This window comes from Schistocerca nitens, chromosome 6, assembly GCF_023898315.1.
Source record: "Schistocerca nitens isolate TAMUIC-IGC-003100 chromosome 6, iqSchNite1.1, whole genome shotgun sequence".
NCBI lineage: Eukaryota > Metazoa > Arthropoda > Insecta > Orthoptera > Acrididae > Schistocerca > Schistocerca nitens.
The window spans coordinates 453,769,364-453,786,854 of record NC_064619.1 but is presented as its reverse complement, the minus strand read 5'-3'; the positions used below and the strand labels follow the sequence as shown (position 1 = coordinate 453,786,854).

General features: G+C 37.5%; 1 protein-coding gene across 3 annotated transcripts in view; it reads left to right on the top strand.

Moving 5' to 3' along the window:
* LOC126262270 (ubiquitin carboxyl-terminal hydrolase CYLD) overlaps window positions 1-17,491 on the top strand; it is a 109,653-nt gene that overhangs the window by 30,873 nt on the left and 61,289 nt on the right. For all 3 annotated transcript variants that reach the window (XM_049958779.1, XM_049958780.1, XM_049958781.1), the window contains one exon: window positions 4,728-5,435. In XM_049958779.1, coding sequence (XP_049814736.1) covers window positions 4,728-5,435 — 708 coding nt within the window. The remainder of the gene's footprint in view (window positions 1-4,727; window positions 5,436-17,491) is intronic.

Sequence of the window (17,491 nt, the reverse complement as noted above, 5' to 3'; positions counted from 1 at the left end):
GCCCTGATGACATTCCAATGTAGTATATGGTTTGGTGGTATAAGTCAAGGGAGAGACATATAATAGTAATAAAAGCTGACCATTGTTAGTGTTGAATCTGCAGTTTTTGGGGTCACTCAACTGATTGGTGACAGTCACATTTAATTCTAAATTTAGTAGAAATGTAGGTACTTCTGCTTGCTCCTGTAGTAGACACAGAAGTGTTATTTATCAACCAAATTTTATGATAAATTAATGTTATTGTAAACTTCAAAAATACTGTACCTGTAATTTTGAAGGAAAAAAGAATGTTTTGACACTGTAAATCAAGGACAGTCAAGAACTCTGCACCTATGTGCATCTCCCACACATGTGGGGTTCTTTCTGACCTGACTGCACACGTTCCTCATTTCCACACCACACTGTCTGACCAGAAGGATAGGAAAAAGTGAAATGGGGAGGGGGCAAAAATCACAGGTTTCAAAGCTGCCTTCTCCAAGGCATGATCCTCAAAGTCTTCCATAAACAAGTTGGCAATAATAGGTGACTACGGGCTTTCCATCGCAACTCTGTATGTCAGCTCCTACTACTGGTCATTAATGAAAGTAAGTGAAGCCGGCCGCTGGTGGCCGAGCGGTTTTAGGTGCTTCAGTCTGGAACCGCGCGATTGCTACAGTCGCAGGTTCGAATCCTGCCTCGGGCATGGATGTGTGTGATGTCCTTAGGTTAGTTAGGTTTAAGTAGTTCTAAGTTCTAGGGGACTGATGACCTGAGATGTTAAGTCCCATAGTGTTCAGAGCCAAAGTAAGTGAGGTAAACATATGTTGGAGTAGGTTTGTTATTTCAACACCAAACATAACCTCAATCAACCATAACAAATCAGACAGAGGAATGCAACTGATGAGAGAGACCACATCAAAATTTACTGTAATGTCAGAGTCATTCAAATGCCTTCATCTGATTGATGCAAGAAATACACTGAATTCTTAATATGATGCTCCCACCAATCTACTAGTAGACTCAACAGAGTAGCAAGGTGTTTTGCTACATATCACAGCATCAGTGTCATTCATTATCGGCCTAATAGGAACCTCTTGATATTGGGCCTTCATGAGGCCATATAAGCTACGGGGAACAGCTCAGTAAGAATTAAGACTCATGTTAGTCTCCTGCAACAAGCAACTTTTCTTTGGGACGCTGTTAGTCTTCCTCTCAAAACCTTTTGAGGTGTCAGCACTGCTCCTGTGATACAATGAGGCAGACAACAAACATTACAGCTTTTGAACACAATCCTGCTTGTCCAAAACGACTGCAGCATTGCCCCTGTCCACAACTAAAATTATTTTAATATTGTTTATGTAGTGGACTGTTAAGGCAGCCAGTCCACAGTGAAGTAGCCGAAAGGGCACGCGTCAACTCACACCGTCTGGCGTTAAGTCTGGAACAGGATACGTGATGAATGTGATAAAGAAAAGAACATAGCTACTAGAACACTTAACTTTTATCTCGTCCTTTGGTATACAGCATTCTGGATGATACAAGTGAGACTCTTATCTTGAGGTACATGCAACGTTACAAATGGTTAATGGCGCCTTGCTAGGTCGTAGCCATTAACTTAGCTGAAGGCTATTCTAACTGTCTCGCTAGCAATGTCGTCGTACAACTGGGGCGAGTGCTCGTATGTCTCTCTAGACCTGCCATGTGGTGGCGCTCGGTCTGCGATCACACAGTGGCGACACGCGGGTCCGACATGTACTAATGGACCGCGGCCGATTTAAAGCTACCACCTAGCAAGTGTGGTGTCTGGCGGTGACACCATAGTTTACACCGGGATAAACTTGGGTCTCAAATTGATGTTGCGTTTGTAGCCTGATCATGGATACGTGTAAACTCTTCCCATGGAAAACTCTGGACAGTTGTAATGTAAAAGAATTTGTCTTTTACACGGGAATCACACTGCAGATTTATCAGTTCCACCTGCATATGCACAGGGCCATTGAACAGCAACTGAAACTGTAATGGCAAATGACCTCAAATGTAGCTCAAAAACAGATGTTAGAGTGGTAGTGTCTTGAAAACTTTCAGAAAATTGTTCCTGTAATTCTTTCAAAGCTGCAATGAATTCATCAAAATTTGCATTTTCTTCAACTCTAGAGAGTTTAGGGAAGTGGACTGCAGAAGTTGTCCCTTCCACAATGCGCTTTTCTTTTTAAATGCATCAGATTTACCAATCAAATTGGAAATAATTTTTCTTCTCACCTTGCAGCATCTTACTTGGAGAGTTCAAGTCCACGAAAAATGTTAGGTCCGTAGTCTGTTTCAGATCTAATTTCAATTCCTGCCTTTCATTTTCCTTCAGAAATCCAGCAATAGTGGGCCTGAAATTGAAAAATCATTTCAGGCATGCCCTCTACTTAACAAGTGAACTTTGCAATAATATATAGTGTCTCCATACCCCATTCAGTTCCACCATAAATTGTTGAAACTGATGATGTAATTATGCGTAAGACCTCAGAAAATTTATTGTACGTACTGTCAGTTTCATCGTGTGCTCTATGCCCATAAATTTAGCACAGAGTGCTTCTTGATGAACAAAACAATAAATTGTCTGTCAATCATTGTAATTGTTTAATATTTCATCAACTGAATCTCTAAATTCTTTGAGTATCATGTAATGCCGTGCGATAGTAACTTTGCAGTGCCCATCAGTTATGTGATTACATAATTGGTATCGAGAATTCTGAACCTTCCCTTCAAAAAAGAACTATGATCCCTTTTATTTATAAAAGCATGTGGCTGAGGATCATTAGACTTTTGAACTCCCTTTACACTACAAGCAAATAGTGAGGGATAAATAGTGCTGCCACTGCAAAAGAAATCTCACATTGCTTTGCTAAATAAACTGTTGTACTGTACCTATTAGTTCAGAGATGGATCAAGCATACCTTAGATGTAGTAAATGAAACTGAGATGTACCAAGTAGAGCGGAGACGGTCGGGCCCAGACTATACGCTTGCAGCACATTGTACACGCATTGAGTTTGAAGTTTTGCATGACATGGTTGACACTAAGAGTGAACATAAATATGAGGCAGATTTATACTACAGTTTCATTACAGATGAAACTTTGAATTTGACACATCTAGTGAAGGTAAAAGCATGCTGCTTGTCAATCACAAAATATCAAATTGAAATGTAGTGAATTTTTTGTGAGATAACAAAAAGTATACCATAAGGGGGGGAGGGGGGGGGGGGTTGCATAGTGTAGAAGAAATGATTGTATCCAAAATGCAACTTTTCCTTCCTCCCAGCCACAAAGAATACCTGGTATCATGGTAAGAGATAATTTGTTTATGTATATACTGTTGAGAGAAAGTGCCTTTTATCACAATTTTCTTTCCATACCAGGAGAAAGGCAGCTCTAAAGCTATTAGTTGGAGTGTACATACCTTGCTGTGGACGTGCACTCGTATATCTGCATCATCTTCATCATCACAATGAGATACCAGATCAGACATGAATTTCCTTGCGGGACCTATCTTCACACTTTTAGATATTTCAACTGTGCATGCCATTAGCTATTAAAGTATGAATAGGGCCAATTAGTTTGGTTCCAGAGAACAGACACAAGAGTTGGTTTGCAAGTGTGTAATGTCAGGAGCGCTATCGCTTTCAGCAGATTGTATCGTTATTCCTTGTGTGGTATTTGTTGTACCTTACTCAGTGTCCCAGAAGAATGATCAGTATTCAGGGATATGACAGAAACAATCATTCGAAGCCAAAGCTCTATTAAACACATGTCTAAAATGCATACTCTAAGAGCTATTAACACTTCTTCATCTTTGATACTGTGAAACTAATCTCTTCTACTGTGAGCTCTGTGCTTTCCATGTGTTGAGAGGAGGTAGTCTGGATCAAAGCAAGGAAAAATGGGCTCTAAAAAGCACACCTTATGAGCTATGAACACTTGTTCATTGGAAGAGATGTGTTTCACAGTAGCAAAGACAGACAAATGCATTTTAGACCTCACTGGTCATTTTTTTCTTGTTTTGGTCCATACTACAACCTCTCAAACTATGGAAGGCAAAGAACATGCAGTAGAGAGATGCGGTTCACAGTATTGAAGGTAAAGTGCTCATAGTGCCTAAGATATGCATTTTGGAGCTGATATTTACTAGACATTTTTGCTTTTGAATGATCACTCTTGCCATATCCCTGAATATTAACCATTCCTCCTGAGATACTCTGTATGTATTATATCCCTTTCCCCTTGACCACTCCAAATCAGTTTTGTCCAGGATCAACATATCAAGCAAACAATTTTTAGCTATTTCTTGTAATTTTCTTTGTTATGAAGATATGAACAATAGTATATCTTTTCTGAATACTACCCTATATATTTTATTTGGCTGTCCATTTCTTCGCCTCGAGACCCGATGAACATATCTTAATGAACCTTTCATGTAAACATGACTTCATTACAAAATGTAATGTAGAATTGTCTTTGACTTACCTGTACTAGTCTACAGTGCAGACACAGAGAATAATGTAACATGTCTATTTGCTGAAGTTCACATTAAACAAATAGAAATAATGTACAAGGAAAATGCTCACTAGTCTACACACACACACACACACACACACACACACACACACACACAGAGAGAGAGAGAGAGAGAGAGAGAGAGAGAGAATAACTTTTAAGCATAAAACAAAGTAGGTCATTATTAATTATAATTCTCTTTTCAGAACCTTCTAAGGAAAGAGTCTCTGGTTTGACATCATGTGGAGAGCATAGTCACCTGAAGTTGGCTTCTTATGGGAATGCAAGACACCAGCCATCATCTGCGTCCACAGCTGATGCAGGGTCAAAAGGACATGTTTCGGAAACACATATGTGGAATAATTCTGTTGCTGAGATATCAGAGGTGTTTGGAAATCTGCCCACAGACTCTATGAGCAAAGAAAATAAACTAACAAAATGCAAAAGTGATAACTTGTGTAAATCTGAATATGTATTCTCTGAAGGCAATGGTTATCATGTCAATTCTGTCAAAATTGATAATAGTGAGCAGAACTGTTGCAAAGATCCAAAGAATAACAATGTGAGTAAGAAAACAGTTCTTGTAAATTACCCGGAGAGTGCTCCATCGAGAGGTGTTTTAGATGAATCGCCACGGAAAGTGAATGATTATTTTACAAAACATATTAAACCGAGTGAATTAAAAATAAAACATTCTCATTCGAGAGATATCCAACCCAGGAATAGCAGTGAGCCATTTGATGTGGTGGATGAATCATGGAGTGCTGGTGTCGGAAGTCCATATTCAACAAACTATTTTAAAGATGACCAAAAAACGAACAGGACAGAGCTTTTAAAATCGTGTAGGGTTATTGATTGCAAGGAAAGTGACTTAGATAACTTTAGAGATGGAAAAGCTGCTGTGCAGTTAAATGGTAAGATTATCATCATGCATATATAATTTTTTTAATATTGTGTAAGTAATTGCTTTGATTATTCATTGTTATGGTTGCAGAGATTGCTTGTGAAAAGTGTGTTTATGTTTGCAATTCTTATTTTTGTCTTTGCTCTTCACATAAAAAACTAACTTTCAGACAGAAAAAAGAGCAGAGATTGGTTTTATGTTTTACGTCAATCTGTGAAATGATTTATTCTTAAATCCTAGCTTCTTCTTTTCTCAAGTGTGGAACATACATGAATACACGCTCCTAAATGTTTGCTGTTTTGACTTTTTTGTTGTTTCATAGGGCAGTAATTCTTATAGTGAAGGAAGAAGATTTATGTAACTTCCAGCAAAAAGCAATTTGATTTCCTTCCAATGATTTTTTCTGTTTATTATTTTTAAACTTTGCTGTATCATGTCTAATTAGCAAATTTAAAGATGCTATTTTACTTATTTACAGTAATAAGTTATGAAATAGATAATCGATTTCTTGTCATTGTCTTTGTTTGTATTTGAACAGAAGTTAACACATTGGACAGTGGTCATTGGTTCTGTAAATTACAAGCAATTTATTGCCCATGTGAGAGCGTTGTTATTTTCCTTGACCACAAGAAATTCTGCTTTGGTGATTAGGCGGTTAAATTGTTGTTATTTTGATTTCTTTCTCGTCAGTTTTATATTTACTTTCTCATACTGTTTTACCAGCATTGGAGAACGTAAGCCAGGCACCTCATTTCTCTTTCTTGAGGAATGGGCATGGCGATGAGGCAGTAGTTGAGGCTTTTGTATCAGCATGTAATAATAACTAATGCTTTCAGTCTTCCTATGGTGATTAACTGTGTCAAAGAAAAATTAAGTTGAGGAAACTAATAAATTATGGGCCACAATTGGTGGCCAGCATTTAACTTCAGGAGGTGAACTGTGTAATACTGCCAATAGGCACATATAAAAATAGAATTATTCACTTTTTAACAGCCTGAACTAATAGTCCTTTCCTCAGGGTGTAGAGAAGGGTAGGTTGGGAAAGGTTAGAAAGAAAGGACAGGTCACTCAGACCCAAGGACGAGAGGGACCCACTGTAGTCAGGATGAGAATAGAAAAAGATGAAGGGTGAGGTGTCAGAGGCATCCCAAGGAAAGAACTTGGTTCCAAAAGTTAGGAGTATTGTTTCTTAGCAGTACTGGAAATTTTGGCACCTGAAAGTAAATGCTGGTCAGCCTTTCAATCTCTCTGCAATTTTAACAAATTTCTGAAGTGAAGTTAATTTTACATTTCATACAATTACCATTGAGTCTTCAGCTGCAGTTATTTAGTGATGTCTTATTTCTTAAAATTCGTTTCTACTATTTTAGGTAGCATCTTAGTGTGGATAATTTTTTATCAGATCATTGGGCTGCACCTCATGTCAGTAAGAATAACAGGAACAACCCGTTTTAATAATTTATTTATTGTTTTTGTACCCCTTCCCCCTCCCGGAGATATTCCTCCTATTCTGTTGGATCTGGAACCAATAGAGGTTTGTCTTGTGAACAGGGCATTGTCAGATCTTGTACTGGATATTTACATGACAGTTGTTTGCAGGATTGACACATCACACAGAACACTCCTGTCTCAAAAGCTGTGCAGTGGCTTGGGCTTTTCAGGTGTACTGTGCCTCTGTTTGGGGAAAACCACAGTTACCAGAGTACCGGGAGCAACAGTGTTCTAATGATGGGTCACTGTCACCTACTGCAGATTTTAACAGCACATAAGTTCACTTCTGTGGATCTTGATTGTCCAGAGGCAGTGATAATGAGTGGGTGACATGTAGGGAAGGTATAGCACTGATAAGTAGAGGCTCTTCTTGGAATGGTGTGCCGTACAGACCAATTGTGATTTACTGTGTTGAACATCATGCTGTCCATATATTGAAAGTAGGACAGAGCATCCTCCAACAGCCACATTGAGACAGTGAGTGGTCCTGTGTACTTGATGTGCGTTCTCTCTTATGGCTATCACAAGGTCAGTTGATACGGCGACAGTGATTTTGTTTCTAGTTGTGACAGAGATGGGTAGTTTTCTCGGTGTTGAGTGTCTGTGCAACGCTGGTAAATGTTTAACCAGGCTAAACTCTTCCATCTATGTCATTTCCCAATGTGCCTAATGAGGCTGTTGGAGAACCTCTGGTTGGAAGACCTCTTATTAATCCACGGTATGCAAGTGATCCATGGATAGTAGCAGGGCACATTATAACACATGGAGGTGATGAAGGCGCACATGGGATGTGTAACATGAAATGAGACTCAAAAGATGGCTCCCCTGAGTACTGAGTGCTGAGTGCGTGGTGGTGGTGACAGCTACTTCTGTTAAAGTGAGCTTGAATTCCTCCTAAGTATACTGTTGACATTGATCTAACAAAAAACCGAATGCTTTTTCAGCGTACAACTAGACACGTGGGCCAGTTGAAAAAGTTGAAATAGAATCATTGTCGGACTGCTGCACTGATGAGTGGCATTGGCTGGATTCTTGATATGGGAAATTTGTGTTGGTATAAGATGTAATTTTGTTCTGTATAAGAGCAAGTGAAACTTTGCATGCCATAAGTTATGGCCGGCATTTTATTTTCTATTTGCAATAATTTACTTGTGCCATCAAAAAAATTTCTGAATCATTTGCAGATGTTTGCTATGAACTGTGCTTGTTTTGTGGGAGGTGACTGATCGTGTACTGTGTTGAGTTGCTTCAGTAGCCAAAACTAAATTTACATTGTGAATGAAAGTAGTGAGGCAAGAGACCAATTTAATATAGTTTTTTATTGGAAGAAATATTTTTGGAATATCTTACGAATCCAAAAATTTAGCCACTTCCATCTATTAATGACCAACAGATAATGACCTACATATGGTATAAATTTTATTATATTAGGTTGGTGCATAAGTTTATAGCATATTACTACAAGTCATCAATATATATTCTCCTCTGTCACGTACAACAGTCTGCTAACACTGGGGTAACTTTTTTATCCTGTGACTATGTAAATCATGTGGTTTTGAGGTGAAGAACTCAAGAGTTGTGTTCAGAGCGCATTTTCGTACAGAAAGGGAGTTCCTTGGAGGTTGTTCGATAGAGAGCTGAAAAGATGAATATCTGAGGGTTCAAGATCAGGTGAATATGGTTGGTGCAGAGTGACTTCCCAACCCAATTCCTCTGCAGTGTTTTTTTGTCAGTCTAGCAGGATGTGGGTGGGCATTATCGTGGAATAGCATTACTTCATGCAGTCTTCCTGGTTGTTTGTGGATTGCATCTGCAAGACTTCTCGGTTGTTGACAATAAATGTCTAAATGTCAACAACGATATTTAGAGCTCGTGGAAGCAACTTGTAGTGCACCACACCATCACTGATGGCCCTTTTTTTTCCTAAGTCTTTCTATGGGGAGCTTCTGCTCTGTTTGAGCTTAATCATTCCTTTTTCCTTACATTAGCAAAAAGACACCATTTTTCATCACCAGGGTAGGAATGGTTGGTGGTGTTCATGAGCCATTTGATGACGAATGAACAGAGATGCACATATGGCCACCTGCTGGTTTTTGCGATTTTGGCGTAGAGCATGTGGTAGACATACACTTGATTTTTGAATCTTCCCCACTACATGCAAAAAGTTGTACAATGGTGGAATGATCACAGTTCTTCAAATTTGCCAGTTCTCGAGTACACTGACATGGATAATTGTGGATTAATATGTTAAAACGATCTTCATCAAATCTCGAAGGTCTTCCTTAATGTGGTGAGTCACTAATGGCAATATGATCCTCCCGAAAATGAGAAAACCATTTTCTTGCCATGATCTGTCCAATGGTACTATTCCCTGAATGGTGCAAATTTTTCTGGGTTCCTCTGGGGCTGTCTCTCTACTGAATTCAAAGAAGAAAAATGTCAGTAATTTTTCCACTTGGCACTCCATTTTTGCCATCCACAGCTCCACTCGCTATCTCCAAAAGACAATATAATGCTCCGTAAACTCAAATAGCAACAGTGACCTACGAATAAAAAATGACAGTTGATAAGTAAACCCCCAGCAACTGGATTACCAATATGCAAAACAAAAATGTTATGAACTTGTGCAGCAACCTCATATTAATTTACATTGCTGAGGAATAATTCCAAGTCCTTGAGATTAGTTGGAGCAGTGAGTTTCACTGTTTGCTTTGAAGTGCTGTTGGCCTGGTTTTAGACTGTCGTATTTTGTTACGTGGTTCAGGTATTCAGCTATTGGTAGGAAAAAAGGTATATTTCTGTAAATAACACTAGAGACCATTTTGCTCCAGCATGCAAAGTACTCTTTAGATGTCTCGTGTGACTTTCCTCAGGAAGTTTAGATTATGTCTCCTAAATAATAGACACCCCCAGAAGCATTTTAAACTGATTGTTCTAAATAGGGCTGAAAAATTTTTGTCATACTATTTCAAAAATTAAATACATTTATAGAGCCTGAAAGATGAATTTAAACCATTGCTCCTTTTCAGTCCTCATTAAACAGATAGTTCCAAATAGGTAACTTTCAAGTATATTTTTGTGAAATGCTTTCCTTCTGAAAACCTAAACCATTAATTTTTCTGCGTCTGGAATCTGGATCACAGGATTTACAATAACTAACAACTTCAGATTATGTTAGCTTTCTTATAACTGGTAATCACTGGAATTTGTCCTGTTGAAAGAATGTCCTATGAATGATGCATAAGATGTAACACTGCCATTTTCTGGATAGGCATTGGAACTATGCCAGTTACTTTTTGACATAGATGTGGTGGAAATGAGCTTCTGTTTAAGAGTCAGTGTTGGCAGAATAAGACTGTACCATTCTTGTGATTTGAGTTTTGTGATGACAAGGATGTCATTGAAAATTATGCCTTAAGTTACACTTATGAAAATGAACTTCACCTACTTCATATTCACTTGTCTTCCTAATTTTTTAAGCTGTTGGGGTACCGAGCTTATCCTGTAATTAGACAACTTTAAAAGCCTCATTGTTCAGGTTTAGGCAAAGCACAATGTCTGTATCGTCTTAGGGCATGAGTGGCCATCCCTTCACTTCGAACAGTACCCCTGCAGGAAAACCAGAAGTATCAGTGTAAGATCGAAAGAAATGCCTCCTACAGGTGAGAGTATTAAAATCCTAATGGTAAACTGCCAAAGCATTCGTAACAAAGTGCAAGAGTTGGAAGCACTCATGAAAAGCAGTGAAGCTCAGATAATACTAAGCACAGAAAGCTGGTTGTAACCTGAAATTGATAGCAGTGAGATTTTTGGTGAAAATTTAAGTGTATATCGAAAGGATAGGCAAATGGGAAATGGAGATGGTGTATTAGTTGAAGTAGACAAGCAGTTCAAATCTCCCGAGGTAGAAATTGAATCTGTATGTGAGATTGTTTGGACAAGACTCAGTATCAGGGGTGGGCATAAAATAATTGGATCCTTCTATCACCCACCAGACTCATCCCCTGATGTAATCGAAACTTCAGAGAAAACCTCAGTTCACTTCTACATTAAGTTCCCCAGTCGTACTGTAATCATCGGTAGAGATTGGGAAAATTACAATTTTGTTAGTGGTGTGCGTGATAAGACATCCTGTGAAACTTTACTAAATGCATTCTCTGAAAACTGCCTAGAATAAATAATTAGGAACCCCACTCATGATGGAAATATAGTGGATCTAATGGCAACAAATAGACCTGACTCCTCTGAGGGTGTTTACATCGAAACTGGTATCAGTGACCATGATGCAGTCGTGCCAACAATGATTATGAAAGTAGAAAGGACAACTAAAACGAGCAGAAAGATGTATATGCTCAGCAGACTTGATAAAAAATCGGTAATGTTTTATCTCAATGCAGAACTTGGAACATTCAGCAGAGGTCAGGAGCTTGTTGAGAAACTCTGGCACAAATTTAAATGAATAGTTGACCATGCACTGGATAGATATGTATCTAGTAGTACAGTTCATAATGGTAGGGAACCTCCATGGTATATAATCACTGTAAAGAAATTACTAAAGAAGCAGAGATTACTGCATAATAGGTGTAAAACAAAATGTCGGGCTATAGAATGAAACTTCTTCAGCTGCCAAGAGAGCAATGTGTGAAGCCTTCAGTTACTACCATAGCAGAATATTGTCAAGTGACATTTCCCAAAATCCAAAGAAATTCTGGTTGTATGTGAAGGCTGTTAGTGTCACACCAAAGTTAGTGTCCAGTCCCTAGCAAATGAGACAGGAACTGAAATGGAGGGTCGCAAAGCAGAAGCTAAAATGCTTAACTCCGTTTTCAGAAGTTCCTTCACAAAGGAGAACCCAAGTGAAAAGCCCCAATTTAATCCTTGTACCAATGAAAAGAAGAATGAAATAAGTATTAGTGTCAATGCTGTTGAGAAACAGCTGAATTCGTTAAAATTGGACAAAGTGCCAGCCCCCAATGGAATCCCTATCAGATTATATACTGAATTTGTGGCTGAGTTAGCCCTTCTTCTTACTATAATCTGTTGTAGATTCCTGAGACAAAAAACTCTGCCCAGTTCTTGGAAAAAGGCGCAGGTCACACCCGTCTACAAGAAGGGTAGTAGAAGTGGTCCATAAAACAACCATCCAATATCCTTGACATCGATTTGTCATAGAATCTTGGAACACATTCTGAGCTCAAAAAGAATGATCTCCTCAATGCCAACTCGCATGATTTTCGAAAACATCGATCACGTGAAACCAGCTTGCACTTTTCTCACATGACATACTGAAAGCTTTGGATCAAGGCAACCAAGTAGATGCACTATTTCTTGATTTCCAAAAAGCATTTGATGCAGTACGACATCTGTGCTTATTGTCAAAAGTACGATCATATGGGCTATGAAGCGAAATTTGTGACTGTGTTTAGGACTTTTTGACAGGGAGGACAGAGCATATTATCGTGGATGGAGAGTCATCGGCAGATGTAGAAGTAATTGTTGGTGTGCCCCAGGGAAGTGTGTTGGGACACCTGCTGTTCACATTGTATATTAATGACCTAGCAGACAGTATTAATAGTAAAATCAGGCTTTTTGCAGATGATGCTGTTATCTATAATGAAGTACAATCTGAGAGAAGCTGCATAAATATTCAGTGAGATCTTGATATGATTCCAACATGGTGCAGAGATTGGCAACTTGCTCCAAATGTAGAGAAATGTATAATTTTGCACTTCACAAAACAAGAAAAAAAAATACTTTGTAGGGATATAAAATTGATTGAGCACATAGGTTCAGTTGTGGGTGAAGCAGGTGGCAGACTTCAGTTTATTGGTAGAATACTGGGGAAATGCCATCCGTCTCCAAAAGAGATTGCTTAGGAATCACTCATGCAACCCATCCTAGAATATTGCTTAAGTGTGTGGGACTTTTATCAGATAGGACTGACAGTGGATACTGAACTTGTACAAAGAAGGGCAGCAAGAATGGTCACAGGTTTGTTTAATCCATAGGAGAGGGTCACATAGATACTGACAGAACTGAAGTCGTAGACTTTTGAAGACAGACTTAAACTATCCCGAGAAAGTCTATTGACGAAGTTTCAAGAACTGACTTTAAATGATTACTCTAGGGGTATACTATAACCCCTTACGTAACACTCACACACGGGTCGTGAGGATAAGATTAGAATAATTGTTGCAGTCACAGAGGCACTCAGTCATTCTTTCCACGCTTAATACGTGAATGGAACGGGAAGAAATCCTAATAACTGTTACAGTGGGATGTAAGATATAGATATTAAGAATTTCACCTCCTGAAGGCCACCCATTGTGTGTCTATTTTATCAAGACTGAAATAGTTTGATAATGGGATGCAAATGTCTGTGTCGAATACCACTGGAGTCTACTAGAAGGTTTTAGTTTCTGAACAATTAATAAACTTCCGTATTCAAAGGTAACAAGTAACCACACTCTAACTCAGATATACTGTAATTAATTACCTGGGAGTACAGATTAAAAAAAAATGCTGGTAAGCGCCACCTTTCACTTCAGTAAGTATTGGAAACTGAATCAGTGAATGAGTAGTTGGAGCATGGAGGTTGGAGCACCATAATTGGTTGTTGGCATTGATTGACTAACTTTACACATGCTATTGTTGCTGTTTAAGGTATTCCTGTAACTGTAGTTTTGATTCTTGTTGGCTATTCTGCCACAATTTTGAAACTTCAGGAATCAGTCTTGAAGTTAAGAGTTCTCACCTTTAATACCAACACAGTTTTCAAATGAGGAACTTCACTACTACTTTTGTGTTGATGCAGACAAGTTATTAATACATGTATTTCAGTGTTGAGAATGAGCTGCTACAGCTGAAATCAGTTAACACATATCATAGGTTAGGAACGAATTGAAAATAGAAAATGTTAAAGAAGATGTGATTCATTTGTGAAACCTTCAACTAGAGCCAATTTTCTCCACTTTTGACAGCACCAGTTTCATCAAATTATCATTGACAAACAGTAACTTTTAACTGATTCTTCTGTCAAATCTTGGTAAGGCAACATAATTATAACTGAAAAGCAAAATATTTTATATGTTTTACAGAATTAATTTATTTAGTTAACCAGCTTACAGAGTTTATCCTGTAAGGTGAAAACAGGTTAACTAAATAAATTCATTCTATAGAATGTACATGTTATTGTGCTTTCGATTTATAGAGCAACCTGTATTTGTAATGTAAGTAGTAAAATTTATTCAGAAGTGAACCACACACTAATAGATAATCGAGAGATAGAAAAAGCAAACACTCTTATACCTTGAGGTTTAGTTATCATTTAAAGCACAGTTCAGTGACATGACTCAAAATATTGATTCGCTCACCTAAACGTCTATAATTTTATCATAACTTAAGTTGGATTGCTTATTGTGTTCTAAAAATTATTACCAAAGCAATCATCAAGTCATTGCAATCACCAGTCTATGAAAGGTGAATAACACTAGTTAACAAATTTAAACTTTTTTTCTGCATCTGGTTTGTGAATGGGTGGATTTGCCTAATTTTTGGGGTGCTGAATACACTGGTAAAATCAGTTTTTCTCTATGAGATCACATTTCCTAGATACACAGTAGAATAAAAAATGGTAATAGAGGAAATTGACAATTAAGTCAAACAAAAGTACACATTCAGAACGTTTGAAATCAATACTATTTTGTATGTATATATGGGCATGATGCCAATAAAAGGTCCAAATTAGTTCAGAAGATATTTCGCCGTTAACCGTCTTTGGTTTTTGAAAAATGCGATGACAGAGCTCTTCTTTTGTTTGCCGTTTCATCACTTTCCCTAACAAGATCCCAGCAGTTGTTGCCCATCATTGAAGGGTTCCAACGGTCTTAATAACTGTGTTCCATGGTAAGAATGTCTTAGTGAAAGCAGTCACCATTCTCATCGCTTACAGCTCCCAAATTTTCTGGAATGAAATCAAGGTGAGACTGTAAAAAGTGAATTTTAAGCGAATTTCTGCATCCCATGTTCTTAAAGTTGTCCAACAAAACATTCACAATGGTAACATAGCTTTTGTCTTTTCTGTTGCCCAAAACACCCTTCACAATTGCTGTAAAACAAGACCAAGCAGCTAATTGGATACCTGTGAGTTTGGTATCAAAGGTTGGAAATTTCAGTAATTTTCCTGTTTGTGGTCCAACAAATATACCTCTTTCAGCTTTGCCTTACTTAATTTTGGAAACTTTTCTTTTTAAGTGATTGAAGGCCTCACCTCCTTCAGATATGAAGGGGAGGCAAAATGATTTTATCGGGCTCAACCAATGGGGTATTGTTCACATTTATCTTTCCAGGAACATATGACTTCCTTATAGGCCATTCCTTGATTGTATAGTGGATCTTGGTGTCATGGCTGTCCCAAATGCACAAAAAGCAGAAGTATTTCGCGAATCTAGCCTGTAAACCTGTAAGGAGTGTAACAACTTTTAAATCGCAGCAAAGCTGCCATTCATGATCCTTATATTTGATTGCCTTTAGTAGCAAAGCCATGGTTTCATAAGTTTCTTTCATGTCTACTGCATATGCCAAAGGTACCGATGGAAATGCATTGCTTGTATCTCTCCTTTGCAAATGAAAAACAAACAATTAAACATCAAAACAGAAGAACAGCAGAAAGCAAAATACTGAATACGAAAAATAAAAAAACTTTGAAAACTGAAAAATGGTATGTGCCAGAACATTTTGAAAGGTGTATTCAGATTCTACACACCAAAATACAAACTGGTTGATGTATCACATCCCAGATGCAAAATGGCTGTTTACTAGTGTAATGTTTCTGATCATAATTTGTGATTTAAAGCATCATGTTGATGACTCCAGATGTGTTTGTCACATTATTTCATCTAATTTAATGAACCACTAGAGAATGAAAGCAAATAATCTTACTTGGTCAGCTAAATCAGAGTCTTTGAATCTGAGAGAGAATTTTTTACATTCAGAATAGAGCTGATGTATAGTACTACACACTGCATGGACATCTCGGAATCTGAGAGATCATTTTTTACATTCAGTGTAGAGCTTTTATGTAGTACTACACATTTCAGGGACATAGATATATATATAAAAAAATCTAGGACAAATATGTAAGATCATAATTAATCTGGAATAAAATGGCAATACAGTTCTAACTACAGGAAATTGTTGCATAATTTGTGTATTTATGATGTTGGCTTACTCTATATCTCAGTGCATTAGGTTTTATTTGATACTTCCAACCCGTTTTCCTCTCAATATTTTCTACCTATCTGACACACAGAAGCAAATATACTTTTGACTGACACTCTTCTCTTGAGCATTTGATTTTAATCTTTCTTTCAGCTTAAAGCTACCAACTTTCAAGCTTTAGACCATGCATTTCAGAAGTTAATGAATGAGATTGTCGACAAAACACACAAGAGGTTATCAGTTTGTAAGCATTTGTCTTATTCTTAATTCAGTTATATTGGTGCAGAGAGTGCAAAATTTTGTGCAAAGCATGCTCTGAACTGCAGGATGTCATTCTGAAATAGTGCCTTGCTGGCTGCACGTTACATCTCTAAATTTAGACCAAGTGTTTCAAAATAACCTCAGCAGGTCAGGCCCGTAGTCCTAAACACACCTTGCTAGTGACAGTGACTGTTACCACAATATAAGCTGGAAAGTGGTATTAGCAGTGAAGTTGGCATGTGCAACTCTGTTACTTCTCTGCATTTAAACTCATGGTAATGTTTAACTTGTGTTGTGGAAAATTTTCCACATAATTTGTTGTAGTAGTATATGCTTTGGTTTCCTAAAAGGTAACATATAGTTAATAGATATGTGGGCTCTGTTATCATAGAAACTGATTTTTTGGCTGTGGGATATTAATTAGCGATATTGTCTTATTTTATGTTTAGTGAAAGCCTAAACATCATAAATATATTTCTTTTTAAATGATGCATGTTTCTACATTCTGTATCATTCTGGAGCACCTGTGGGAATATACTTATCCTCAAGGTAATATCAGTAATGCGAGCATCGACAATAATAATTTCGTGCATTAGTAATATATCTTCACTAACATATTTTTCTTCAATAATGTTCATTTTTTGCAGTAACCCATTTACCACATAGTTAGAAACATAAACATTTTAATTTCATTACCTTTATATACTCTCCAAAATAACTTGTGGAAATGGAAATCTTAGAATTTTCATAAAAAATAAATAAATAAATAGAGAGAGAGAGAGAGAGAGAGAGAGAGAGAGAGAGAGAGAGAGTCTGTCTTAATACTCATTTGATCTGTGCTACTTATTTCCTTTTGGGGGAATTTACTTATTGTTTTATTTTTTTTAGGTTTCTGTGTTATTCAAGAAGTTCTGTAGTCAAAACTTTGTTTGCCAGTTCTTTATACCTATCTAATATATTATGCCATTATTTTGGTTTGTGTGATTTGGGCAAATAAGCATTCACTGGAAAATGGCAGTTACTCATGGGAATTTGCAGCAGAATGCCAAGTGATAGAAAGTTTTTGTTAATAACATTTTATTATTTATGGCAACC